Below are 26232 nucleotides of genomic sequence, written 5' to 3'. Positions count from 1 at the left end.
ATCACTTCCCTCCCAGGGCTGTTGGGAGGATCAAATGAGGTAGTCCATATAAAATTATGTAAGTGCTAGCTATTGCTAGGAGGCAGGATGGGGTTAGGAAGCCCTGAGATCAAGTTCTCTTTGAGATCAATCTCAAAGTGCTTCAGGCAACTCTAAGACCATAAGCAAGCACAGGTCTAGGCCCTAAAAACAGAAGAGGAAACAGGCCCAGAGTGCCTCAGGTCATGAAGGAAGCTAGTGATAAAGCGTAGACCAGAACCCGAGTCCCTCCCTCACTCTCTCCCTCTGCCTGGTGACTTTCACTGGAATCTGTGAGCAAGGTCAGTGGTGAAGGTCAGATGTCTCTGTCTGACCCCTGAGCTGGCCCCAGAGCTCTTACTTGCCTTGGCCTAATCCAATAGTATTATCTCCCTGAAATAAAGTCCATTAGGGGAGGTGCTGAGTCTGCACATGAGCAGTCAATGAGCTTTTTCTGGGCCTGACTCTGCATTGCTCTCTCCTGGAGGGTGGAAGCTTTAGGGGTTTGGAGTTTCAGGAAGTCCCACCTTCCAGGCCCAGATCCCAGCATGGCCCTCCTGTCCAGTACTCTGGACTTGGCCCTTACCACAGGCTTTAGCATCCTGTTTCTAATGCTAATCCTAAGCCTTCTTTGTTATTTTACATGCCGCCTGGCCCGGCCCCTCAGGTAGGTGTGCCCTGTCTCTGTCTCTGTTTCTCTCTCTTCTGTCTCTCTCTCTCTCTCTCTCTCTCTCTCTCTCTCTCTCTTCTCTCTCCTACCTTCTTCCTTCCCTCCTCCCTCTACTCTCCCTGCATCTCCACCCTTCTCTCTCTTTCAGCTCACTTATCCCTTACTTTCCCCATCCTCTTTGTCGTTCTCTCTTCTGCCCCATCATTTCTTCCTCTTCTTGTCATCCCTCTTCCCCTCTCCCTTTTCTCACTTCCTTTTCCTTCCCATCCCAGATATGACTTCATTTGTCCTTCTTTACATTCATTTAGAGGTGAAAAAAAAAGATGGGATGGGGAAGGGGCATCTCTGAATGACAGGTGCCCAGCATCACAGAACAAGTCCAAGGAGAGGTGGATTGGAACCCTGCCATTCCGAGAGTTTGGACCACCCCTCTGCTATGTCCACTCTCCCTTGGCCCTAACAGGTCCCTCTTTTCATCTCATTGTTTGAGCCCAGCAGAGGGGTTACTGCCATTACTAGTAGGTAATAAGTAACCAGCACACGGAGAAAGGAAAAGGGAAGGGGGCCCAGGCTGGGAGGGGAGGGGAGGGTGGTGGAGGGGGCAGGGAGGCCTGGCACTCAAAAGCTCCTATTCAAGGCCATCAGAGCATTGGCAGAGGGGATGGACTGCTTTGGGCTGCACACAGCCCTGTGATTGGGCGTCAGGGAGCCAATCAGCAATGCGCAGCCAGTGAAAGGGCTGCTACATCTTCAGGAGACAAAAGAAACTTGAATCTGGGCATTGGTCATGCCCTGTGGCAGGGGGTGAGATGGAGGTGGGGGAAGTTATGCAGACTTCAGACATTACCTGAGGAGAGAGCATGAGCACCTTGTCAGGATGGCTGAGTTCATTGTGCCTGGACTCTCCCTGCCTAGACTTTCTAGCATTCATCTAATCCAGAACATAGTTCTGGGACATAGAACATGTTCATGAAACACAGAACATCAGATCTGGAAAGTACCCTATAATATAGAAAGTCAGAGCTGGGAGGAACCTTCACAGTCAACTCCTTCAGACGAGTAGACAGAGGCTCAAGTCCAAACTGAGACGGAGAGGTAAAACATTCCAGGTCAAGATGAGCGAAGGATGAGAATGATACAGCCAGGGATATTAGTGTGACAGGGGCAAAGGCAAAGTCAGGGCCTAGATAGTTGAGGGGAGTGGACTGAGCCCTTTCCTGTCTGAGGGCCCATTGCCCAATCAGCCCTCTCTTTTCCACAGGATTGGCACGTCAGTGAACATCTGACCCAGCTACGCCTCAGATCTCCAGGCTAAGTCTGGTGGGCAGACCACAGACTCTACCATGCTTCTTCTCCTCCTGGGCCTGATGGCTGGAACCTGCCTCTCCTCCTTTGTACCAGGTAAGATGGGAGGTAAGGGGAGGGATAGGGCTAATGCCCTGGGTGATCAAGATGGCCAGAAGTTAGGAGGTAATAGGGAGCCCCTGAATTCTTGAGCTGGGGCTGCTGCAGTGGGATCCTTTCTGAGCATGGAAATCACTTTTTCCTAGAAGCTCTGTTCAGACTCCTGGGACAGGGCTCTGGGGAGACAGCCTTGGCAGCTTTTGGCAGATGTCCCAACTGCCTTTTCATTCCTGGCTTCAGGAAGCCCTTAGAGCTGACTATGAAGGATTATATGTAAAAGAAAACCATGCCTGTCTTGGGTGTCTGCCTGGGCATGGCTCATGAGCAGGGGAAGCCAAATTTACTCCCACCACCCTCACCCCGATCTTTGCAAGAACCTTAGTGTTCAGAGAAGGTTCCCTCAGCTTGGATTCATACCCCAGAAGAGTGGGAACTGAGAGACCTCTAAACCAATCCCCTTCATTTTCCAGAGAAGGAAACTGAAGCCTGTGAATTGTGAAAGGTCAGGCATGCACATATACAGCTAGGCTTTGAACCATTGCCTCTGCCCTCCCCACCACTACTGTTCTTCCCACCATATTGCTTCTTCCCTCTCTTCCAGCTGGTCCTGGCAGGGGTTAGGGTCAGCCTTGGGCAAGATAGCTGCTCACCCCAGGAAGATTTAAAGAAAAATTATTTATAACATTTATAAAAAGTTCTAAATTCTCTCCCTCCCCCTCTTCTCCACCCATTGAGAAGGCAAACAATATGATACCCATTATATATATACATATTAAGTCATGCAGAACCCATTTCCATATTAGCTATGTTGCCAAAAAAAGCAAGAAAAATAAAAGGGAAAAAAGTAGGCTTCAATCTGCAGCCCCATCAGTTCTTTCTCTGGAGGCAAAGATCGTTGTCTTCTTCAAAGTAGCTAAGTCATTCAGTTGGTCATCATGCAGTATTGCTGTTAGTGTATACAGTGTTGTCTCAGCAGTGTTCCGCTGCCCATGTTTTGTGCTCCAGGCTACAGGGCAGCAGAAAGGCAATTCTCCCAACTGGCCTCCTGGAGCCATGATTCTCCCTCCTAACCCTATGGCCCAGCGGGACCAGAGAGTTGACTTGGGACCTGAGATTCTTCTTAATTCTTGCACCAAGATTGAAACTAGAGTTCTCTTGTAGACCAGGTAGGGCAAGAAGATTGGAAAAAGATAGGCAACTGGAGTGTCCCCAACAGAACCAAGCTGGGAGTCAAAGAGGCCCAGAATTAGTAGTTATGGTCAACTCATTTTCTCTTTGTGAACCTTATTTTTTCTCTCCTGTAAAAATGAGAGGTGTGTACTGGATGATCTTTGTGTTGCCTCCAACCTCAGGGTGGACATCCTGGAAGTATAAGAAAAGGAGGACATGGTCACCAGAACTGGAAGTATCTGACTGGGCTGAATCATGGAACCTCAATCAGGGGCAGTTCTATCATCCAGTGTATGAGGGATATCACGCATTGTGTCTCAGTGCAAACCAAGGAGCAGCTAGAAGGAGGAACTGCCTATTCCTGATCTTCATGCAGGGGAATCTATCCTTATTCCAGACACAGGCATCCATTCTGAACAGTAGGCCCACGATTTCCATAGGCCCTTCCCATTGAAGCCTCTCCTGGGCATTGTCTGGGTCTAATCCCAGAAACTTACCACTCTTCCTCTCCACAATCGCTCTAGGTTTCCCCAAGATCCTTGTACATCATTGCCAGAGCTGGGAGAGATTGTAGAACACAGAAGGTCAGAGCTAGGATACAGAATATCAAAGCTGGGAGGGCCCTTAGAGCAGAGAATGTCAGAGCTGGGAGGAGCCTTAGGACACAGGATTTCAGAGCTGGAAGAGCCTTTAGAATTCAGAATGTCAGAGACGGGAGGGGCCTTAGAACACAGGATGTCAGTACCATTGGTGGCTAACCTGTTAGATTGTCAGAGCTGAGAGGGGCTTGAGAACCACCGTCATATTATGTTATAATATAGAATGTCAGACCTGGAGGGATCTTATGTTATGTCAGCCAAACCCCTTATTTTAATGTTAAGAAAATTAACATAAATATGGTCTCAAGAAAGTATATGTACTTTTATATATATATATATATATATATATGCATATATATATATATATGCATATATATATATATATATAAACCTATGCATTTTATATATACTCTCTGTATATATAGTATATATAAAATATGCTCTAAGAAAATTAAGGAAATAAGGAAAATTAAGGAAGGAAATGCCTTACCTGTGGTCATGACTAGTTTATCCCTTTTTTCAGGCCTGGTCAAGGTAGCTTATCAGTGTTTGAGAAACTGGGCATCTTGTCACCCATCCTCTTCCCTCTATTTTCTCAGAACTAGAAGGGGGACCAGGAAAATGCTTTTAGTGATACATTTCCTTCACCCCCATTCTTCTTTACTTCAGGCAGGAAATCAGCTCTGTCTCTGATTTGATGTGTGATCTGAGATTCGTGAGCCTCAATTTCCTCATCTGCCAAATGGGTTTAGTATTGCACTCTTTGTCAAGATGTTGCTTGTGAGGATATTCCTTGCTAAGCCTTTAGGGGCTGCTAATCAGAAGTCAAGTTTTCACATTCCTCTCCTCAAGTCTTCCTGAAATGCCTCATTGTGGCACACATGTGGTCCTGAGCTCTCAAACTTTTTGCCAGCAAAGCCCAGCCAGCCTGTGGCAGGCCCTACTAAGAGTCCAAGCCAAGGCTGTATGCCTATCCTTTAGTGAACAGCTGAAATGCGGACTGGTTTGTCCATCGCCAGTAGTATGGCCTACGAGATGGCACAGAGAATGTCAGTCTCTTCTGACTCTGCCTGTGGAAACTTGCTCAAACTGCTTCACTTCCCTGCGTCTCTGACTCCCCTTTTGTAAAAAGCAGGGGGCTGTCTGAGTCCCCTTCTCTCTAGATCACAATCTCTGAACCTCTCTGGGTTTCCCCAGTGATGGAGCTAGGCTGGGTAGTGGTTTGTTTGGTTTTTAAGTTTTCAACGTTCTCTTTTATAAGATTGAGTTCCACATTTTTCTCCCTCCCTCCCCTCCCCAAGACGGCATGCAATCTGATATGGGTCACACATGTGCAATCATGTAAACATGTTTCCACATTAGTCATGTTGTGAAAGAAGAATCAGAACAAAAGGGAAAAACCACAAGAAAGAAAGGACGAACAAAAGTGAAAATAGTCTGCTCCAATCTGCATTCAGACTCCATAGTTCTTTCTCTGGATGTGGATAGCATTTTCCATCATGAATCTTTTGGGATTGTCCTGGATCATTGTATGGCTAAGAATAACTAAGTCACACACAATTGTTCATTGCAAAATGTTGCTGTTACTGTAGATGATGTCTTCCTGGTTCTGTTCACGTCACTCAGCATCAATTCATTAAGTCTTCCCAGGTTTTTTCTAAAATCTGTTTGCTCATCATTTCTTTTTTTTTTAATTTTTATTTTTTTAATTTTTTTTCCATATGCCTTTGAGTTAAATTTTTCTCCCTTTTTCTCCCCCCACCCTCCCCAAGACGGCGCACAATCTTACATAGGCTTTACATTTACATACCCATTAAACATATTTTCACATTAGTGAAGTTGTAAGTAAAAATTAAAACCAATAGGAGGAACCATCAGAAAGATGAGACAAAACTCAACAGAAGGTAAAAATAAGTGAGAGCGATTCGAGTTCCATAGTTCTTTCTTTGGATGTGGACAGCATTTTCCATCCCGAGGCCTCTGGAGATGTCTTAGATCCTCGTAATGCTGAGAAGGGTTCAGTTTAACAGTCTTAGTCATTGCATAACGTGGCTGCTATTGTATACAAAGTCCTCTTGGTTCTGCTCACTTCACTGAGCATCAGACCATATAAGTCTTCCCTGGTTTTTCTGAGGCCAGCCTGTTCATCATTTCTTATAGAACAATAGTATTCCGTTACATCCATATACCACAACTTGCTCAGCCATTCCCCAATGGATGGGCATCCTCTCAATTTCCAATTCTTTGCCACCACAAAAAGAGCTGCTATGAATATTTTTGTACATGTGGGTCCTTTTCCCATTAGTTTGATCTCTTTGGGATAGAGCCCTAGAAGTGCTATTGCTGGATCAAAGGGTATGCACATTTTTGTAGCCCTTTGGGCATAGTTCCAAATTGTTCTCCAAAATGGTCGGATCATTTCACAACTCCACCAACAATGCTCATCATTTCTTATAGCACTATAGTATTCCATTATATTCATATACAACTTTTTCAGCCATTCCCCAACTGGGCACCTAGGGCAGCAGTTCTTGTTTTTGCCTTTTTTTTTTAATAAAGCTATTTGCAAATCTTTTTTTGTTTGTTTGTTTTTTTGTTTTTGGTGAGGGCAATTGGGGTTAAGTGACTTGCCCAGAATCACACAACTAGTGAGTGTTATGTGTCTGGGGCAGGATTTGAACTCGGGTACTCCTGACTCAAGGGCCTGTGTTCTATCCACTGTGCCACCTCTCTGCCCCAAGGGCAGCAGTTCTTAATGGGCCCTTTTAGCAGTCTGAATAAAACATATAAGATTACAAAATAAATCAGTTATATTGAAATACAGTTTTCAATTTAAAAAAAACCACCACAACAATCCCAGGTCCCAAGTTACTAAGAGAGAACTGTAAGACTGGGTTAGAGAAGAGTTGCCAGTTTGCACCAGTGGAGGGAATTTACACATCTGGGAGTCCCTCAGGATGCAGGTCTAGACTGAGAAGGACTCCAAGAGTAGTCATTGTTGGACCTTTTTTTCCCTCCAAACCTTGGGCCCTCAATGCTAATTCGACTCCCCTTCTCTAGAGAAAGAGAAGAATCCTCAGTATTGGAGGGACCAGGCACAGCGGACCCTCCAGCATGCTCTAGAGCTCCAGAGCCTCAACACCAACATAGCCAAGAATGTGATCTTGTTTCTGGGAGATGGTGAGTGTGGGGAACAGGGCAGCCAGGACCACATGTGGGGGTGGGAGGAATTGGAGGACCATTGCATGGCAGGCAGGGAGCTGATGGGTCTCCAGATATGGGAATCTAAAGAATTCTCCTGGAATTCTCCAGGGAGCAGGGCACAGTGGGGAAATAACCTTTGCCCTTGAGTTCAAATCTGACTTCTGACCCTGATCACTGATCACTCACCCACCTGCCTCTGTTTCCTCACCTAAAGGTGAGGGTGTTGGTTTGGGTCGGTCTCTTTCCAGTTCTTGTATGTGTGGGATATGGGGGGATGATGACTCTTTGGAGCCCAGGGCCCAGATGGGGGAAGAATAGATCTGGCAGGCAGAGCTCAGGCCTCTTCCCCTAGAACTCAGACTTTGTTCTGACCACGGGTTCCCATGAGCCTGGGGAGTCCAGCGCCCTAGTTGCCGCTGCTGTGGTTTGTGGGGAAGCCTGGGAGGGGCCAATTAGCTGCACTGAAGCCTGGGAAATCCTCACTCCAAGGCACCCACAGCCTGTGCCTGCCTCACAAGGGGGTAGGCAGCAGCTGGAGGTCATTAATGCCCACATGGCCACATTACTCCGTGGGTCCCAGCTTGGGGCCTGTGGGGAGGGAGGTTCCCGGCGCCAGAGGCCTTGGGAGGAGGCCTCAGAATATGCCGCTCACCCCCTGCAGGAATGGGGGTGTCCACTGTGACCGCTGCCCGGATCCTCAAAGGCCAGCTTCACCACATGCCCGGAGAAGACTTCCAGCTTGAAATGGACAAATTTCCTTTTGTAGCTCTGTCCAAGGTGAGCATGGTCTCCGTCCTCTCCTTCCCATCCACCCAAGTGGGAGAGGTTCCCTTGCCCTCACTCTGGCTCTCTGCCTCTGCCTCTGTCTTTGTCTGTCTCCCTCTTTCTCCCTGTCCTTGGTCTTCCCATCCCTTTCCATTTCCTCCTTCCTCATCCCCTCTCTAGGCTGACGGTCAATCTTGTCGCTCTACCACCACGATTTCCTTTCAGTTCCTTTGCTCTGTTACAGAGAGAGGGAATCCAGGCTTCTTCCGGCCTCCATTCTGAGACCTCAGGTCTTTCTGTCCAGGGAGTCCTGCGTTCTACTCTTGTGCTGTGTTGAGCTTTCATCTTGCCCCAGATAGAGCCTCTTGACTGAGTGATCAGGTGGGGCAGAAGGAGAGGGGTGTGTGTGTGGACGGAGGCGGGGGTGGGGGTGCTAGATGACGTATACCAGCCCTGGAGCCCTTTCCTTAATCCTGTGTTCTCGAGTCTCTCTGTCCATTCGGCTTTGAGCTCCAGGGGGGCCAGCCACCCTCCTTACCCTCCCTACCTCGTAAGGCCTTGGCCATAAGCCAGTGGGCCTCTCATCTGTTCCATCGAAAGGACCCATGTTAGCAGGAAATGCTGCCTGGCCTCTCCTCTAATCCTGGAGCCCTGTGACCTGAGGCCCACCTGGCACTGATCTGGGGAATCTTGGGCCGTAAAGATAGATGGCTGGAGGGGCCATGGCACACATGTCTCAGCCGGTCTGTGTCAGGCACAGGAAGCTTTGGTTTTTCTTCTTACTCCCTGTAAGTTACCAGAGAGTACCAGGGGGGCAGGCCTAGACCTGTGCCAGGCCTACAGCATGAAACAATTCAGTCAGGGCAGTGGGGCGAGGGCCCCTTGCAAAGGAGGAGGAAGAGACAGGTGGCAGATGCATTCAGAGCACTGGGCCTGGTTACGTGGTATATCTCCATCTCAATTTCCTCATCTGTAAAATGAGGATGGTAAAACTTCATCTACTACCCGCTTTCTCCATCTGTGTGTCTGTCTCTGTCTCTCTTCCCATCTCCCTGTTTGCCTCTACCCCAGCTCTGTGTCTGTGTCTGTCTCTGTCTTTCCCCTCTTCATCTCTGTCTTTCCCTGACCCATCTTTCTGACTGTGTCTCTATCTTTCTCTTTTTCTCCTCTGTCTCTCCTCTGCCTGTGTCTCTGTTTCTCATCAGATGGTTTGTGCCCCTCCTCTTCAGTTCTGCCTGCCCTTATTTCATAGTTGACATCCCAGACTGTTAGAACTGAAAGGGGCTTTAGAGACCATCTAGTTGAAGCCCCTCTTTTTACAGGCAGAGAAACTGAATCCCAGGCCACCCACAAGTAAGTGACAGATCCCAGTCCAGGGCTCTTTCTCCTATGCCTCGTAGCATCTCCTCCATTTAGTTCTAAGCTCTGAGAGCAGGGCCTATGAACCTAGCACAGGAGGGCCTCACCCAGTAGGTACTTAAATGATTTTTGGATGAATGACTCTTGGCACTGGGACATGGGGGTGGTAGGTTAGAAGCCTTTGTGGGGGCATGAGGTTGTACCTCTTGCTCTTTCATGCCCCAGAAGCCCCTTAGGTTTGGGGGACAAGATCCTCACCCGGGATTGCAGGTAAGCTAGCAGCATGAGAGGGTCTAGATAGCCTTTGGCATCACGTAACAGAGCCTCCTCTGCCCCTAGACATACAACACCAATGCCCAGGTTCCTGACAGTGCTGGCACGGCCACCGCCTACCTCTGTGGAGTGAAGGGCAACGAAGGCACCCTTGGTGTGAGTGCTGCTGTCATCCGGTCACAGTGCAATACTACAAGAGGCAATGAGGTCACCTCCATCTTACGCTGGGCCAAGGATGCTGGTGAGGAGTGGGGGTAGGCATGGATGGATACCCCTGGTCTAACTCTTTCCCCAGATTCCTGTGGCGGCCCCACCCTGAGAGGCTCTTTGGGCCTCAGCTTCCATCCACCTCACTTACAGAGGGCTCTGATCTATGAATTGTTTATTAAGCACCTACTGTGTGTATTCGATGGGGTTCGAGGGGGCTGTGAGCCACACCCTCCAAGGAGCTAATGTTTGTTTACTTAGCAGCTCTGCGGGGCTTGTTTTCATCTGGTCCTGGGGCTGCATTAGTTTTGGGGAGCCCCATGCCTAGAAATAATCCTCTTTCCCTGACTCAGGCAAATCTGTTGGCATTGTGACCACCACCCGAGTGAACCACGCTACGCCTAGTGCCGCCTATGCACACTCTGCAGATAGGGATTGGTATTCTGACAACGAGATGCCCACCGAGGCCTTGAACCAGGGCTGCAAGGACATTGCTCACCAGCTCATCCACAACATCCCCGATATTGAGGTGAGTGCAACCCAAGAGGAGGGAGCCCCACATGACCACGAGCCCTGGGGGAAAGAACCATGGAATACTAGAATGTCAAGAAAGGCCTCTAGATCACAGAATGTGAGCTCTGGAAGGGCCCTTAGAACGTAGAGCTGAAATGGATTTTAGAACACAGTGTCAGAGCTGAGAGAAGGCTTAGAACACAGAATGTGAGCTCTGGAAGAGACCTTAGAACATAGAATGCTAGAACTTAGAACTTAAAGAATTAGAAATGGGAAGGATCTGGAACAAGGATGGTGGAACCTGCAGCCCCGTCCTTAAGTGCAGCCTTTTGACTGAATCCAAATTTTACAGAACAAATCCCATGTTCCCCACCCCTGATCTAGAACATAAAATGTCAAGAGCTGTTCGAAAGCTCACTCTACTTAAACCCCCTCTTTGGGGACCAGAGAAGGGGAGTGACATGCAGCCAGTTTAGTGGTAGAGGCAGGTAGAGGCACCTGACTTCTCCTGACTTCCACTGCCTGAGTTTGTCTTAGAGACCTCCCCAGAATATCTCTTCAGCAAGAGGTAGGGACAGGTGGAAGGAAGGAACTAAACACATTCTTGAGATGAATAAGTGTCTCTTTTCCACTTCACTAGATGATGTGGGATGAACATAGGTAGTGGAGTTGAGAGAAGGAGATATGGGTAAGAAGGAAGGGAAGAGGAGAAAGTCCCCCCCACACACACACACTTCAGTTATGGTTGCAGTTGGGGGAGCCTCCAGCACAGAGCAAGCACTGGGACCTCATCATTTGGGGCTGGGGGTGTGGCCAGCAGCCTGCCTTTCCAGGGGCCTCAGAACGGAGGGCAGCGCCCCCACAGCTTGCCATGGGAAGAGCCTGGGCAGGCTCCCCACGCAGATCTGAGGGCCACCTGGGCTATTAAAGGATTTGAGGTTAAAGGGAAGGAGACAACTGAGGGGATTTGCCCTGGGGCTGGGCCAGGGGTAAACAGTAATCTGGAGCCTTTCTGGGCTCAGCAGATGCGGTGTGGGGAGGGGGTTCAGGCAAAATAAATTTTTAGCCCTAGCAGGCTGGGACCTGGCTATATCTGGGCAGGGCTTAGGGAACAGGCCTGCTTGATGACCTAACCAGCCCTCCTTGGGCTCATGACATTGAGGCTTCAGGTCCTGGCAGAAATGGGGTAGACCAGCATCAGAAGACCTGGCTTCAGATCCCACCCTGGCACTTTGACCTGGGTGATCCACTAAGTCATGTCATCCGTCACCTGGTTGGATAGAGAGCTAAGATGTCTTGTGTCTGTGATCTTCTGATGCAGCACTCAGAGGCCCTAGGTAGGCTCAATGTGGTCCCAAGGGAAGATCAGTGGATGTGGGGTCCGAGAGGAGCTACTTAACATCTTCTCTGGCCTTAAGTAGACCTGAGGCAGCTAGGGGGTGTCGTGGCGCACAGAGCCCTGGCCTGCATGCAGGAAGACCGAGCTCAATTTGACCTCAGACACTCACTAGCTATGTGACCCTAAGCAAGTGGGGATGCTTATAGCTCCTACCTTCCAGAGTTGTGAGGATAACATGAGAAGGCACTTACTGAATGCTTATCTTCCTTCCCTTTTTCGGTTTTACCCTTTGGCTTGGACCAGATGATTTCTAAGTGCCCCTTTTCACCAAATTCTATGATTTTCTTCCCATTCCTGGCTATCTCTCCCTTATCCTTTCAGCTCTGATCTCCTTATTCCCCAAAGACCCTGGAGTTCTCTTTCCTCTCTCCCTATCTCTTTTTTGTCTCCTTTCTCTTCTCACCCCTTCTCCACCTCCCCCAATTTCCCTAGTCCCCACGCTGTGGATGAAACAGAAATTCTGGTGTCCGCCCTATAAATAAATATCTTTCGCTTTAAAAAAAAAAAAAGACACCAAACCCGAAAGCCAAACATCAACTCTGTGATTTGGGAGTTTAATGAGCCTGTGTGAAGTCTCTGCCTGGGGAAGGAATGATGGTGTGGTGGGAGCAGATTGGGGGGTTCATTTTTCCAGGGCTGGCCCTGTTACCATAAAGATCCCAAAGGTTCTGGCTCCATGGGGATGGGAAAAGCTGGGATCTGGGGACACATTTCCTCTCCCTGCCAACCCTCCGGTTCCTGAGGCCTAGGCTGGGAGCCCGGAATGTCTCTGGCCAGGTGTCCACTAGGAATCCACACTGGGCCTGTTTCTCTGTCCCGGGCTTCCTTGTGGAATCCTGGCTCCCGCACTGCCCTGCAGGGAGTTGAAGCTAGACTTAATGCCTCTGTTTTCTTATCTGTAAGATGGAGATGGGAGGGTTGTGGTGAGGAGTGAGCTTTAAGCTTCAGAAATAGGAAGGTTTTTTTTGTTTTAATTGTATAAGGAGCAGCTAGATAATGTATAGTGGAGAATAGAGAACCTGACCTGGAGTCAGGAAGACCTGAGTTCGAATCCAGCCTCAGACACTTACTAGCTAGGTGACTGGGCAAGTCACCTAACTCTTTGCCTCAGTTTCCTCATCTGTAAAATGAGCTGGAGAAGGAAATGGCAAACCACTCCAAGAAAACCTTTGCCAAGAAAACCCCAAATGAGGTCACAAAGAGTGGGACAGGACTGAACAAGAATTAGTTTCCTTTCTCTCATTTTACTGATGAGGAAACTGAGGTTCAACATATTCAGCTGAATAAATTCAATAAACATTAAGTACCTATTATGTGCCAGGCACTATGCTAGGTGCTGCCCTCAAGGAACTTACAATTTAATGAACAGTCACTTGTCCAAGGTCACAGATACTAATATAACTGGCAGAGGATGTTATTTTTTGGTCCAAAAATCTTCAGGGTCTCTCTGTGGTGTCTATGACAGAGGATGTTACTTTTGTATCCAAAATCCTTCGGGATCTACTCAACAGCATAACTCCCAGACCTGCCATTTATGGTTGGTTCTGGCTTTCAGCTTAGGGCATAGGCTAGTGGGTTTAAATCTCAGCTCTGCCTCTTACTACCTAGACTTCTGTGACTAGGTTACCTCCCTCCTCTGGAGCTGAGAGTTTGACAGATATTAAGACCCCTCTCATAGACTCTAACTGAGGGTCTTGGGAAACCAAGTCCACCTGAGCACTTGGTCTTCAAGCCCAAACAAGAGGGCCAGGGAAGGAAGGGGACAAAAAGATAGCCAACCCTAGCCATGTGTCTTCCTCCAGGCTCCGTCTGGGCTGGTGTCACTTGGGGGCAACGTCCTGGGCCCCGTGCCCTGGGACCTGGGGCCGGGTCGGTGACAGGAGGACACCGGTCACTGTTTTGCTCTTCTCCCGAGGTTAAAAATAGCCAGAACTTCAAACACCAACTCCCAAGGAAAACAAACACTCCCGCACCTTCGTCTGTCATCCCCGTGGACGGCTGGTGGTGGTGGGATAAAATTAGGGTAGCTTTGATAAACAGACAGCATGTCCTCAGCTCGCCCTCCCCTCCACCCCTCTTGTTGGGGTGCCTGCTGTTTGCCCAGGGCTGTGGTGGGGATGGTTCTGGTCAGAAGCCAGACTGCCCATTCAGACCTCCCTGGTTCAGGACTCCCAAGGCAGAGAGAGATGGGAAAGCCAGCCCAGAGCTGGGGTTTTCTAGCTGGGAATTTGGAGGTTTCGTGTCTTGTGCCATTCCTGCATCCCCTTTACCTCATGTCCTTTGAATGCCATCTTACCCTGCCTGTTCTGGATTGGGGGGCGGGGTTGTGCTGAGGAGCAGTGTGTGTGTACTGTGGGAGCAGGACAAGACACATATAACTTCTATCTACCTCCTGTATGTCTTCCAGCTAACCTAAACCACAGCCCTGCCATAGATGCATGATCTAATTAACCCTCCCATTCAGGGCATGCTTTTTCTCCTTTGAGACCTTGAGGCCCCAGAGAGGAGACTTAGGAAAGGTCATGCAGCCATCCAAGCGGCAGAACACAGAACCAAACCCATAACTGTCAGATCAGAAAAGGACTTTTCTTTCAGTCTTTGCATCCTCCAGGTCAAAAAGCCCAGACATTTTACTTGCCTTCTCGTAGCAGATCCACACTGCTTTCTGAAATTCACAGCTTAGCCAGTCTTTAGCCAACAGTGTGCCTATCTTTCCCTAGCCCTTCCAGCAATGACTTCTTCTTCTCTTTTCATCCTAGATGTCAATTTATTTTAATTTGCATTTCTCTTATTAGTGATAACGAGTTTGCAATTCTTCTTTTAAGAACTGTTAGGGAAGGTTCTTGTTCTTATACATTTGTGGTTGTATTTGTTTGTACCAGGCCAGTGATTTCATTGGTGTAGGGCATTCTAGGTGAAAAACTTCTCCTTCAATGCAGAACCCAGGACAAATCCAGCAATTATTCCACTAGACTGTTTGTGACACCTCCCCCACAAACTGTTTATCAGTCAGCAAACATTTATTAAGCTCCTATGTGCCTTGAGCGGTCCCTGTTCCATCCTAAGGGCCTGACAGTGCTTTCTCTTTGTTTAGGTAATCATGGGTGGAGGCCGGAAATACATGTTTCCTAAGAACACAACTGATGTGGAGTATGGGGATGATGAGAAGGCAAGAGGGACAAGGCTGGACGGGCAGTTCCTCGTCAATGTCTGGAAGGAAAAAAAGCCTCGGAACAAGGTACCAAAGCCAGTGGATGAATAATGCATTTATTCCCAGATTCTGCTCCAGAATCCAGAGAGTTGGATAATGGGGACTGAGTCAGCAGTGACTCTGCACCAGGTAGGCAGGGACTGAAAAGAAAACTTAAGTGTTAAAGCCCTATTCTTCCCTAGAAAGGTTGCCAAAAAGAGGGAAAGTGATGTGATGAGAGGGGGATTTGTATTAATTTAACAATGAAGTGCAACTGTTGCCCAGGGGCCCCAGGCTTGAGAGCCCCATTTCTTATAATAAAATGCCTTGTAGATGATGCTACCCCAATACCATATCTATACTTACATTAGACCCAAGCTGGATAAAGGGAAACAGATCTTAGAGCAAGAAGGGACATTAGAACATAGAATGTCATCCCTCGAGACCTTAGAATACAACATCAGGTTAGGAAGATATTTAGAACATGTCAGCTGGAAGTGTATTTAGAATATAGGATGAGCAAAAAAGGGACCTCAAGTATCTAGCCCAACCCCATCATTTTCCAGAGAGTGGTTTGGCCCAGAGTGGAGCAGCTGCTTAGTAGCAGAGCTGGGATTCCAACCCCCCTCTGCCCCTCCAACCCAGGGGTCCTCCTGCCCTACCATGTTGCTTTCCAATGGTCACAAATTCCATATTCCACTCCTTGGGAAAGGGCTCCTTGCTGAGGTTCACCTTAGTGACTAGCAGACCTTAGGCTCTGGAGGGAAAAGTGACCTGAGGAAATCTTGGGTGAGGGATTACCCTTTTCCAGATCTATAAAATGATGGGGTTAGACTAGATGACGCTTAAGGTCCCTTCTTAACTCTTGAGCCTATGATTCCTAGGATCTGATTGGAGATACTCAAGTCCCTTCCAGGTCTGATGCTCTATTATCCTATGAAACTTTTCCACTGGATCCTTCCAGCAAGATATCCTTAGGTGGCCACCCAAAGAGTCCCACCATGTGAGCCATGGAAGTTAGCTCGCCCTTTAAATCTGGTGCTCCCCAGGCATCTGGGTGGGCACGAGGGGAGCCAGGAAGGTGGGGGAAGGCCAAGAGACAGGGTCTGAAAATGACTGTGGTCAAAGCTGCTGAAGACAGTGGTAAGCGGTTGTGGTGGGGTCAGTTTTGATGTGGCTGAAAGGTCCTTCTAGGATTATATTTCTAATTGTTCCTGGCATGACCCCCTTCTTCTCCTTCCCCACTAGTTTGGGGAGGGGAGAAGGCCACTGATGGGAACTCAGCCATCTGGAGTGGGGGAAGGGCTTCACATGCCTGGAAATAATTCTCATTATCAGATAACGAGGTTCCTAGGCCATGGGAGAGGCAGGATGATTACTGACACTAGGATGCGAATGGTAAAACAATTCTGCGCCTATTTGCTTGTGTTTTGCCTATGCTGTGTTTGCTACCTAAAATTAGCATGTCTCCCCTACTTCCTTCTTCCCCTAGTTCCATAAGTAGTGCTCATATTTTCTGAATGGTATGAAAAAGAGTAACCTGAATTGGCAGTTAGGGAATCATGTTTGTCTAGTCCTAGCACGTACTAGCTGTGGGACTTTGGGCCTCATTTTTCTCATTTGTAAAATTAAGGAGGGGATAGCAATGAAGGCTCCTCCCAGGTCCAACTTACGTCTGACATGCTGTGTTCTAAAAGCCCTCTAGCTCTGACATTGTGTTCTAAGGTTCCTCCCAATTCCAACATTCTTGTCTTCTAAGAGCCTTCCAGCGTCTAGCTAGCTAGCTCATTATTCTGTGAATTATAAGACATAAGTCACTGTACCTTCAGATAAGCCCTCAGACAAAGCTAGTCGAGTTCTGATCAGATGCTCTGGGCCATGGCTTGGCTTCGGGACATCCTGTGGGCCTGGCCGATTTCTCTACTGACTCTGGGCTGTCTTCTAGCTCTTAGACTGCCTCTGACCATCAGTGTTTTTTCTCCTAGAATGCCCACTATGTCTGGAACCGCATGCAGCTGCTAGAATTGGATTTGGACCGTGTGGACTTCCTCCTAGGTGAGTAAGAGAGAATGGGCCAGTGAACAGGATTAGGCTTGGGAGTAAGGTCTCCTATTTGTAAGCAGAGACAGCCCAGCCCATTACTGAAGTCTTGAGGTATCTCTCTTGTTTCAGTCATTTTCAACTCTTTTTTTGATGTCTTCTTGACAAAGGTACTGCCATTTCCTCCTCCTGCTCATTTTACATGTGAGGAAACTGAGGCAAACAGGGTTAAATGACTTGTCCAGGTTCACACAACTAGTGTCTGAGGCTGGATTTGAACTCTGGTCTTTCTGCCTCCAGCCCTGGTACACTGTGTCACTAGCTGCTCCACCTCCCTGGTTCTTAGGAGCATAAGATTCAGAGCTAGATGGCACCTTGAGGAAATATCATTCAACCGCCTCACTTTACAGATGAGAGACTACTCAGAACTGTAAGGAACCTTAGACAAAGAATGTGGAGCTGGAGGAGGGGGGGCACACAGAACCTAGAATGTTGGAACTGGAAGGAACCTTAGAACTCAGAAAATGAAAGCTAGGACCTTAGAACACAATGTTGACAGGTGCAAGGTATCTTAGGACATAGATTAACCCTGAAAGGGCTAAATTCATTAGGGAGTATTGAGAGGAAGGTCTAGGTCAAGCAAGGGTTGATTACCTCTGAGTTCCCTGTGTATATGTTATGACTTTGATTCCTGAGGAGGCTACTAAAGGGTAGGAAAGGGAAGTGATTTTTTGATAAGTTCACACAGTGGAAGGCAGAGGGTGCCAGGGGAGGAGTAGGGAGGGGAGCTCCCCCTGGGGACAATCCATTATAGCCACCAACAACTTTGAGTCCTGGGCCAGGTGCACAGAGGAAAATCAGATTGGGCTCTTCTCCCATATAAGGCCCAGTCAGGGAACTTGGACCACCCCTTGAAGATGCAAATACAGGGAGGGGAAGGGCAAGAGAACAAGTCAGCTTGTTGACTACAAGGGAGCCTGGGTCAGGGGCTGTGGGAGGTTCAGGGTACATCCTACCATGTGGCAGAGAAAGAACATTAATTAGACTTGGAAGACCCGAGTTCTAATTCTGGCTATGTTTCCTGCATGTGCAAATCTCCCTGGGCTTCCCAGGCCTCTTCTTGTAAAAGGAAGGGTGTGGCCTCTCAAATCCCCCTCCAGCTCTTAAATTCCATGATCCATCCTCCCCAGTTCCAACAGCACAGTTCTTTGTGAATCATACCTCTTGGGAACTGAGCAAGTCCCAGCAAGGTCACTAACAAAGCTTCCTTTGGCAAGGAAAGTGATGGTGGTGGTGGTGGTGGTGATGATGGTGTCCTTTATACTTTGCAAAGTGCTTTCCTTAAAATACCTTGGTGTGAGGTCAGAGTATCACTAAACCCATTTTACAGATGAGGTGGCTGAGGTTGGCAATGTAAAATGACTTGTCCAAAGATTCTTTGTCAATCGGTTTCTGGGTCTTAGTTTCTTCCTTTGCAAAACGGGGCATTGGACTGAGACGCATTGAATTGTGTATCTGATAGCGGGGCCATGTTCGCACGTTCTTATCCAGCCTGGGCTCATCGTGTACTGTCAGCACCAGGGGACAGAGGGCTGATTATTCCTCTCCTACTGTGTCCCCAGTGCCTCAATTCCCGAGCCCTGAGCTAGTCTCACCAAGGTCTCTCTACGCATGATAGGCTGTCTTCAAGGAGTTGAAGAGTAGACCTCCCAGGGGAGAGCTGGGGACTCTGCCAGCAGGTAGATGCAGGCACTATATCAGGGGAAAAAAACTTTCCAGCACTGACAGCTTTGGAAATGGGTTGCCTCTTTAGGGTAGTGAGTTCCCCTTCACTAGAGGAATTCAAGCAGAGGCTGAATAACCATTTATCTTTTTATTTTATTTTATTTACTTTTAATTTTTTTTTCTCCCTTCCAGCCCCCAGTGTAAAAGAAAACAACCCTTGCAACAAATATATGTACTCAAGCAACAACTCCCCCCTTGCCTGTGTGTCTTATTCTGCACTGTGGCCATCCCTTTGTCAGGGACTGGGCAGCAGAGTTAGGGTCATCGGCTGGTAGAAGTGTGCTAGATGATCTTTGAAGCCCTTTCCAGCTGTGAGATTTGTCGAGTCTAACACGCAGTCCCGGGAAGCATGGGCTGCACTGAAGGGTGCGCCCTCAGTGAGATTAGAAGCTTTGGCATGGCAACAGCCTGTGAAGGAAGAGAGACACAATGTCTTCTACCACAGATTATTCTTTTTTTTTTCTGTATACTACTGTTCTTTTTTATATTTTTTTTATTTTTTTAATTAAAAAAATTTTTTTAAATTATTTTTTTTCCATATGCTTTTGAGTTGAAAATTTTTTCTCCCTTCCCCCCCCCCAAGACAGCGCACAATCTGACATAGGCTTTACATTTACATACCCATTAAACATATTTTCACATTAGTGAAGTTGTAAGTAAAAATTAAAACCAATAGGAGGAACCATCAGAAAGGTGAAACAAAACTCAACTGAAGGTAAAAATAAGTGAGAGCGATTTGACTTCCAAGTTCTTTCTTTGGATGTGGACAGCATTTTCCATCCCGAGGCCTCTGGAGATGTCTTAGATCCTCGTAATGCTGAGAAGGGTTCAGTTTAACAATCTTAGTCATTGCATAACGTGGCTGCTATTGTATACAAAGTCCTCTTGGTTCTGCTCACTTCACTGAGCATCAGACCATATAAGTCTTCCCTGGTTTTTCTGAAGCCAGCCTGTTCATCATTTCTTATAGAACAATAGTATTCCATTACATTCATATACCACAACTTGCTCAGCCATTCCCCGATGGATGGGCATCCTCTCAATTTCCAATTCTTTGCCACCACAAAAAGAGCTGCTATGAATATTTTTGTACATGTGGGTCCTTTTCCCATTTGTTTGATCTCTTTCGGATATAGCCCTAGAAGTACCACAGATTATTCTGCATGTACACACTATGCCTCCTAGCCTTTGCTGCTGAATTGTACTGTGAAATAGACCTAGAGGTCAAGGACCTTGGTTTTTTTGTCCTTTTTTCCTCAGTGCCATGTAGCCAGTAGGGGTTTAATAAATGCTTGGTGGATTAGATGACCATTAATCATTGTGCTATTCAGACCATACTTAATTGCACCCAGGCTGTGGTCTATATTCTGCATTCTATACCCTAGGCATACAGAAACCAGTGCCCATCAACATTTTTAGGCAAGTTGGGAAAATGCAACACATTCCCTGCTCTCAAGGAGTTGCTTACATTCAGCTTGGAACTGGGGGATAGATGGTATCGTTTTTATTTTTTATCTATTTGGTTTTTTTAGGCAATTTGGGTTAAGTGACTTGCCCAGGGTCACACAGCTAGTAAGGGTCAAGTGTTTGATCCGAGGCTGGATTTGAACTCAGGTCCTCCTGACTTCAGGGCTGGTGCTCTATCCACTACACCACCTAGCTGCCCCTAGATGGTGTCATTTTTTAGTTGTGTCTAACTCTTCGTGACCCCATTTGGAGTTTTCTTGGCAAAGATTTTGGAGTGGTTTGCCATTTCCTTCTCTAGCTCATTTAATGAGGAAACTGAGGCAAACAGGGTTAAGTGATTTGCCCTCGGTCACACAGCTAGTAAGTGTCTAAGTCCAGATTTAAACTAATGAAGATCTTTATAGATCTATCAGGTGCCTGGTGTGCCACCTAGCTGCCTGGGTATCAGGTAGGAGGAATGACCCGTACAAATGTATGGTAGGATGAAAGGACAGGATGAGACTAAAACAGTCTTATTTGTCTCCATCACAAAGTTTGAGAAACCAAGGTAGATCGGAGCCACACAGCGAAGAGCCTTGAATGCCAGGCTAAGGAAGTGGTATCTTATCCCAAAGACAACAAGGCACAGGAGCAGGAGGGTGGCATGGCTGGGGTTCTCTGCCTTGGGAATATGAATTTGGCCATTGGATGGAGAATGGATTTGGGTAAAGGGTGAGACTGGAGGCAGATCAATTAGAAGGCCAATGCAATGGTCCGGGTGAGAGGTGACAAGGGCCTGAATTAGAAGGATGGGCCGTGAGAATGGAAGGAAGAGAAAGGAATTGATTGTGAAAGACATGGAGGTAGACGGGCAGTAAAGTACCCCATACTAATGTGATGTGGCATCAAACACCTTCATCTGTCATTCACTCACTCGTTTATACTCACTCCAGCATTGATTGTCTGCGTGTTATTCACTGCATTCTAAGTGTTCTATTAGCCGGGACATCCGAAGGAGAAGGGAAGTCTGGTGCCACCGGCCCGTGGTGTCCAGTTATTCCTAGCCTTCTTTGGCTTGGAACAGGCCTTTCCACCTGTTTCCTCCCTCCCTTTCCTTATTCTCCCAGAGCTAACCATTCTGTCACCCTCTTTAGGGCTCTTTGAGCCAATGGATATGACGTATGAACTCAACAGAAACAATCAGACAGACCCATCCCTGACCGAGATGGTGGAGGTGGCCATCAGGATCCTGAGAAGGAACCCCAAGGGCTTTTTCCTGCTGGTAGAAGGTAGGAGCCTGATGGAGCCCTGCCATCCCTGGGCTTGAATAATACTACACGTTCAATCTTTACTTGTTGAGCAATTATTAGGCACCTACAATGTGCTAGTTTCTTAGAGAAGTTCAATGGGCTGCTAGTGGACTGGGCAGATCAGGGAGAGGCTGGCTTTTAAGGCAGATTTTAAAGCACAGGTAGAAGGAAATTCAACAGCTGAAGCAAGGGAGGGAGGCAATTCCTGAAATAGCAAACAGTAGAGAGGCAGAAGAATCAAGGTGTGTGTACTTGGGTGACAGAGTTGTCCACTTTTTAAAAAATCTCACTCTGTGTTCTAAGGTCCCTCCCAGCTCTGACTCTAAAAACCCCTGGGGATGGCCCCATGAGACTCCCATAGAATCAAGAGTCTCCCTACTGTTTGGAAACCAATTGGAAGCCACCTCAATCTCAATAGGATTAGATTTGGAAAGCCCCCTCCCCAAGTGCTACTCTCCCTTGACCAAGGAAATGGCTACCAAGGTCTATAGCTTGGATTGAATGACTGGTGATGGGTCTCCCTGGGCTGGGGGTTTGTAAGGGACATGTTAGAGAATGCCACCCCAACAGACTATGTCCAATTGGCACAGTAAGGGAGGCTGCCTTATTTGGGATACTTAAGGTGTACTTAACACAAGGATGACTGGTCACGTCCCTCCCATGCCTGGGCCCTGTCAGCCCTACCACACAAGAAAGGCGGGCCGCTTGGGTTACTGGCTCTTTACCCAAACCAAAGGGTTAGTGCTAAGCTCAGCGGTTTCAGCTCTGGCCACAGAATCCTCCCGCCTCTGTGGAACCTACGGTGGAGCGAGGGGTCTCCCAAGGGAGTGTGGCCCCCTTTGTAGTGGGATCCAGGAATGTGGGGCCAACATGGCCTTGCTTGGAGCTGAAGACCACAACAAAGGGAGCCAGGCCCTCTCAGCTCAACCGCTGCTGGACCAACTCCTTGGGCTGGCCAGGCCGCCTGGAGCCTGAGGCTGGCAGCAGCAGGAGGAGGCAGAAGGGAGCCCTGAGGGACAGCAACAGTGTGGAGAGTTTGCTCTGGGCCCTGCACTGAGCCGGGGGATGGAAGAATAAAATCTGAGACAAGCCCTCTCATGGATGTCAGCTCATCTTGGAAGAATGGTTTCCTTTTCCCGAGCAAATGGTTTCCAGGAATCCTAAATTATTATAGCTAGGAGGGCCATTAGAACACAGGATGTCAGAGCTGGGAGGACCTTTAGAACAGAGAATGTGAGAGCTGGGAGAGCCCTTAGAACACATGGTGTCAGAGCTGGGAAGGGTCTTAGAACACAATGTCAGAGCTGTGAAAATCCTTTCCAACACTAGATACCTGTGTATATGTGATCATCGGCGAGGTCCTTATGGGTCTCTTCCCTTTGATACCCCAGGGGGCAGGATCGACCATGGCCACCACGAGGGAAAAGCAAAACAAGCTTTGCATGAGGCGGTGGAGATGGACCGAGCCATCGGGCAGGCCGGCACCCTGACCTCGCTGGAGGACACCCTCACTGTGGTCACAGCTGATCACTCCCACGTCTTCACCTTTGGTGGCTACACTCCCCGGGGGAACTCCATCTTTGGTAGGTTGGGCTGGGCTGGGGTGGAGGGCAGAGGCCACAGGGACTCAGGCACAGGAGAAAAGGGAATGGGACCTGACCTTGCTCTCATCCGAGTGGCTGACCCAGTCTTGCCCCTCTTTAATTCGAGGTAACATGGCAATATAAGGGAAAAGCACTGAATTTGGAATCAGGAGCCTGGCTTCATGTTGAAGTTCAGCTGCTTCCTCCCTGTAAGACCTTTGGGGGACTGGGGGGGTGGGGCACGCTCTTCTCCTCTCTGGATCTCAGTTTCCTGAGAGGGCTGGACAATCTTCTAAGGCCTCTTCCAGCTACACACCCTAGGATCCTAATTCAATCCAATAGCCTACTAAACACCCCCCATGCACAGTCCTAGGCTTTGTGCTAAGCTCCTACAGACAGGCGAGGTAGGAATGACCCAAACCCTGCTCTCCATCCTCTTGTTCTGCAGCCTGCAAGTCAGCAAAGGGGCAACTGGCTGGACAGGCCTCTAGTGAAATGGGGCAAGGGGCTATAGTAGAAAGGGCACTGAATTGGGTGTCAGGCCCAGGGCTCAGCCCCAGCTCCGCTTTAGCCTAGTTACGTGTGACCTTAACAAACCACTTCCCTGTGTGAACCTCAGTTTTCTCCTAAGATGAGGGGATTGGACTACTGGATGTCTAAGGGCCCACCCAGCTTGGAATCTTATTGGATTCAGGGGTCAGGAGGGATACACAACATATAGAGGTGATTTAAGGAGAGATGTAACTCTTGGTTTCTAGACAGATATCAAACAGGAAGGAGGGGACAGGTGGATGAGTATTCACTCATCTTTTGAGCTATTTATTAATTATTAACTATTATTATTTATTTACCATCAATTGATCATTTATTAAACATTCTTTATGTGCACCCTGTTAAGCACTGTGGATACAAATACAGGCAAACAAAGACTGTCCCTGCTTTCAAGAAGCTTACATTCTAAGAGGGGGAGACAACATTTCAGGGAGGGGGGCAGCCAGGGAGGAGTGTCACTTGACTGCACAGGATAAGGTGAAGAAAACTCACCTTGTCTTGGGTGAGGTAAGTGGAGGCTGGGGAAGGGAGCTGGAGACATGGAAAAGTGGAGGGAGAAGAGGAACTAGCCTGGGGGCATTAGGATGATCTGGAGAAAGGGCGGAGAAGTTGAAGGGACTGTTGGGAGGAATTGGGCCTGGGAATTCTGGCTCTCTGATTCTGAATTCTCCCTACTGCAGGGCTTGCTCCCATGTTGAGTGACACAGATAAAAAGCCCTTCACCTCTATCCTGTATGGCAATGGACCTGGCTACAAGGTGGTAGCTGGCGAGAGGGAGAATGTTTCCACTGTGGACTATGGTAAGACCCATAGACTGGGAAGGGATTCCCTTGATGGGTTCAGAAGATGCACTCTGGTGGATGAGAGGTGGGATGGAATGTGAGATGCATTGGGAGAGAAGGGGCTCAGGGTAAAGATAGGGGGTTTCCACACAATATGTGAGCATAGCTATGCTTTCCAGATGTTGGTGTGAAGGGAAGGAGCTTTGTCCCTGGCCTCAAAGATTAGGGAAATTCCAAATTCCAAATCTCCACACCTCACTGTCCAATTTTGTCTTCTCTCAGCTCATGACAATTACCAGGCCCAGTCAGCGGTACCCCTGCGCCATGAAACCCACGGAGGTGAAGATGTAGCTGTGTTTGCCAAGGGCCCTATGGCTCATCTCCTGCATGGCGTCCATGAACAAAACTACGTTCCACACGTCATGGCCTACGCATCCTGCATCGGGGCCAACAAGGACCATTGCCAGCTATCATCAGCAGCCAGGCTGGGCTCACAACCAGCACTGTTCCCAGGCCTTCTGACCGTTTTCCTCCTGCTCAGCCTCTTCTTCTAAGGCCAGCTGTATCCAAGCCCAGGACAGCCGGCTTACCACCCATAGCTGGGGCCCCTTTCTGACACTGCCCTTGATGCTCACTGGGCCTGAAGACTCAACCCCCATCATCAACCTTGCTTCCGGAGCGCCTCAGGGCAAATGTCCCATGTCAACATGGGGCAGAGTGATCAGGTGGCAGTGGTTGAAGGCCCCACTGCTGCCCATGGCTACAGGCTGCCATGCTCCAACCCCTAGAAGGAACTTAGGGGACGCCACAATACCGAAGTCTGAGGCCCAACTCGTTGCCCTCTGGGGCATGAACTTTAAAGCAACAGAATCCCCAACAAGGGGGAACAGGGAGCAGTGCAGGCCTGTTCCATCAATCAGCTGGGTCTTTCCCTACAACTACTCTGGAGAAAAAATGAACAGGACAAGCACCCTGACTGACACATGGGTCCCCTCACTCCCGTGGTCCCCTAGGGAAAACTCAGACCTGGGGAAATGCCCAGAGCCTCTTATTTTGAAAACAGATCTTCTTTTACCCTCGAGGATGCTGATGGTTTCTTCCTCACCACATGGTGTGAAACAGATTCCTCACCCTTGCCCTGGGGAGTCACCTTGTCCCTTCCTCTGGCCCCACATTTTTAGCCCATGAGCCTCACCAGGAGGGCAAGTGGTACCTGCAGAGGGCCTAGCTTGTCTTCCTTGGCAGTACCAGGACATGCCAGTCCCCTGGGCTTAGGCTAGGTGTAGGGGACGGACGTGGTTCCAAAGGAGGAGCAGTCTCTTCTGTAGGTCTGCAGCCTGGATCTTCACCCTCTAGAGAGGACAAGGCCCAGCTCCCTCCAGCCTTCATTGTCAGTCCCGCTGGGGCAGTGAGCTAGGAGGGTAGAAGGAGAGGTGAGGGCCCAGCAGTGACTTGGGTCAGACAGACTACCCCTTCTCCCTCTCTTTCCCTCTCCCTCCACTCTAGTCCCCTAATGAAGAGCCGGCAGACTTGGTATGACTGGAGTGGAAAGAGAGGGACAGATGAGCCCTGGGAGGGAGGGGAGGAGCAGGGATAGGGCTGGGCTTCTGGGATGGCCATCTCTCTTCTTCCTTGCTGATGTTATTGCCATTTTTAATCTCCCACAAAATCCTGTTAATAAAAAAATTTTTCCAAAATGTTCTGAGAGCAGAGCCCAGTCCTTGTGGGCAGCGAGGTGGACAGAAGAAACAGTCTGCTCTCCCAGGTCTGCCTTCCGCTGCTATGTTTTTCAGGAGAGGGAGGGGGTGGTTGTCATGACAATAGGCTCAGCCTGCCCCCCTAGGGAAGGGGAGTCCTGGGGCTGTGGGTTGCAACCCGTGGGTAGTGAGTCAGTTTCCCAAATCCTAGCTCCTAAATTCTTAGATCTGGAAATCTGAAATCACCTAAGCCAACAGAAACCGAG

The 26232-nt window shown here is 48.5% G+C and overlaps 1 protein-coding gene across 1 annotated transcript in view; it reads left to right on the top strand.

Moving 5' to 3' along the window:
* ALPL (alkaline phosphatase, biomineralization associated) overlaps positions 1 to 25966 on the top strand; it is a 57003-nt gene extending 31037 nt beyond the window's left edge. Inside the window, exons 2-12 of the mRNA XM_020973203.2 lie at positions 1950 to 2089; positions 6922 to 7041; positions 7727 to 7842; positions 9529 to 9703; positions 10023 to 10198; positions 14676 to 14819; positions 16757 to 16826; positions 21197 to 21331; positions 22744 to 22935; positions 24168 to 24287; positions 24552 to 25966. Coding sequence (XP_020828862.1) covers positions 2032 to 2089; positions 6922 to 7041; positions 7727 to 7842; positions 9529 to 9703; positions 10023 to 10198; positions 14676 to 14819; positions 16757 to 16826; positions 21197 to 21331; positions 22744 to 22935; positions 24168 to 24287; positions 24552 to 24823 — 1578 coding nt within the window. The 5' untranslated portion in view covers positions 1950 to 2031 and the 3' untranslated portion in view covers positions 24824 to 25966. The remainder of the gene's footprint in view (positions 1 to 1949; positions 2090 to 6921; positions 7042 to 7726; positions 7843 to 9528; positions 9704 to 10022; positions 10199 to 14675; positions 14820 to 16756; positions 16827 to 21196; positions 21332 to 22743; positions 22936 to 24167; positions 24288 to 24551) is intronic.
* Positions 25967 to 26232: the final 266 nt, after the last annotated feature.

Source organism: Phascolarctos cinereus, unplaced genomic scaffold, assembly GCF_003287225.1.
Source record: "Phascolarctos cinereus isolate Bilbo 61053 unplaced genomic scaffold, phaCin_HiC Scaffold_726;HRSCAF=1367, whole genome shotgun sequence".
Classification (NCBI taxonomy): Eukaryota; Metazoa; Chordata; class Mammalia; order Diprotodontia; family Phascolarctidae; genus Phascolarctos; species Phascolarctos cinereus.
This window is presented reverse-complemented; position numbering and strand designations above follow the sequence as displayed.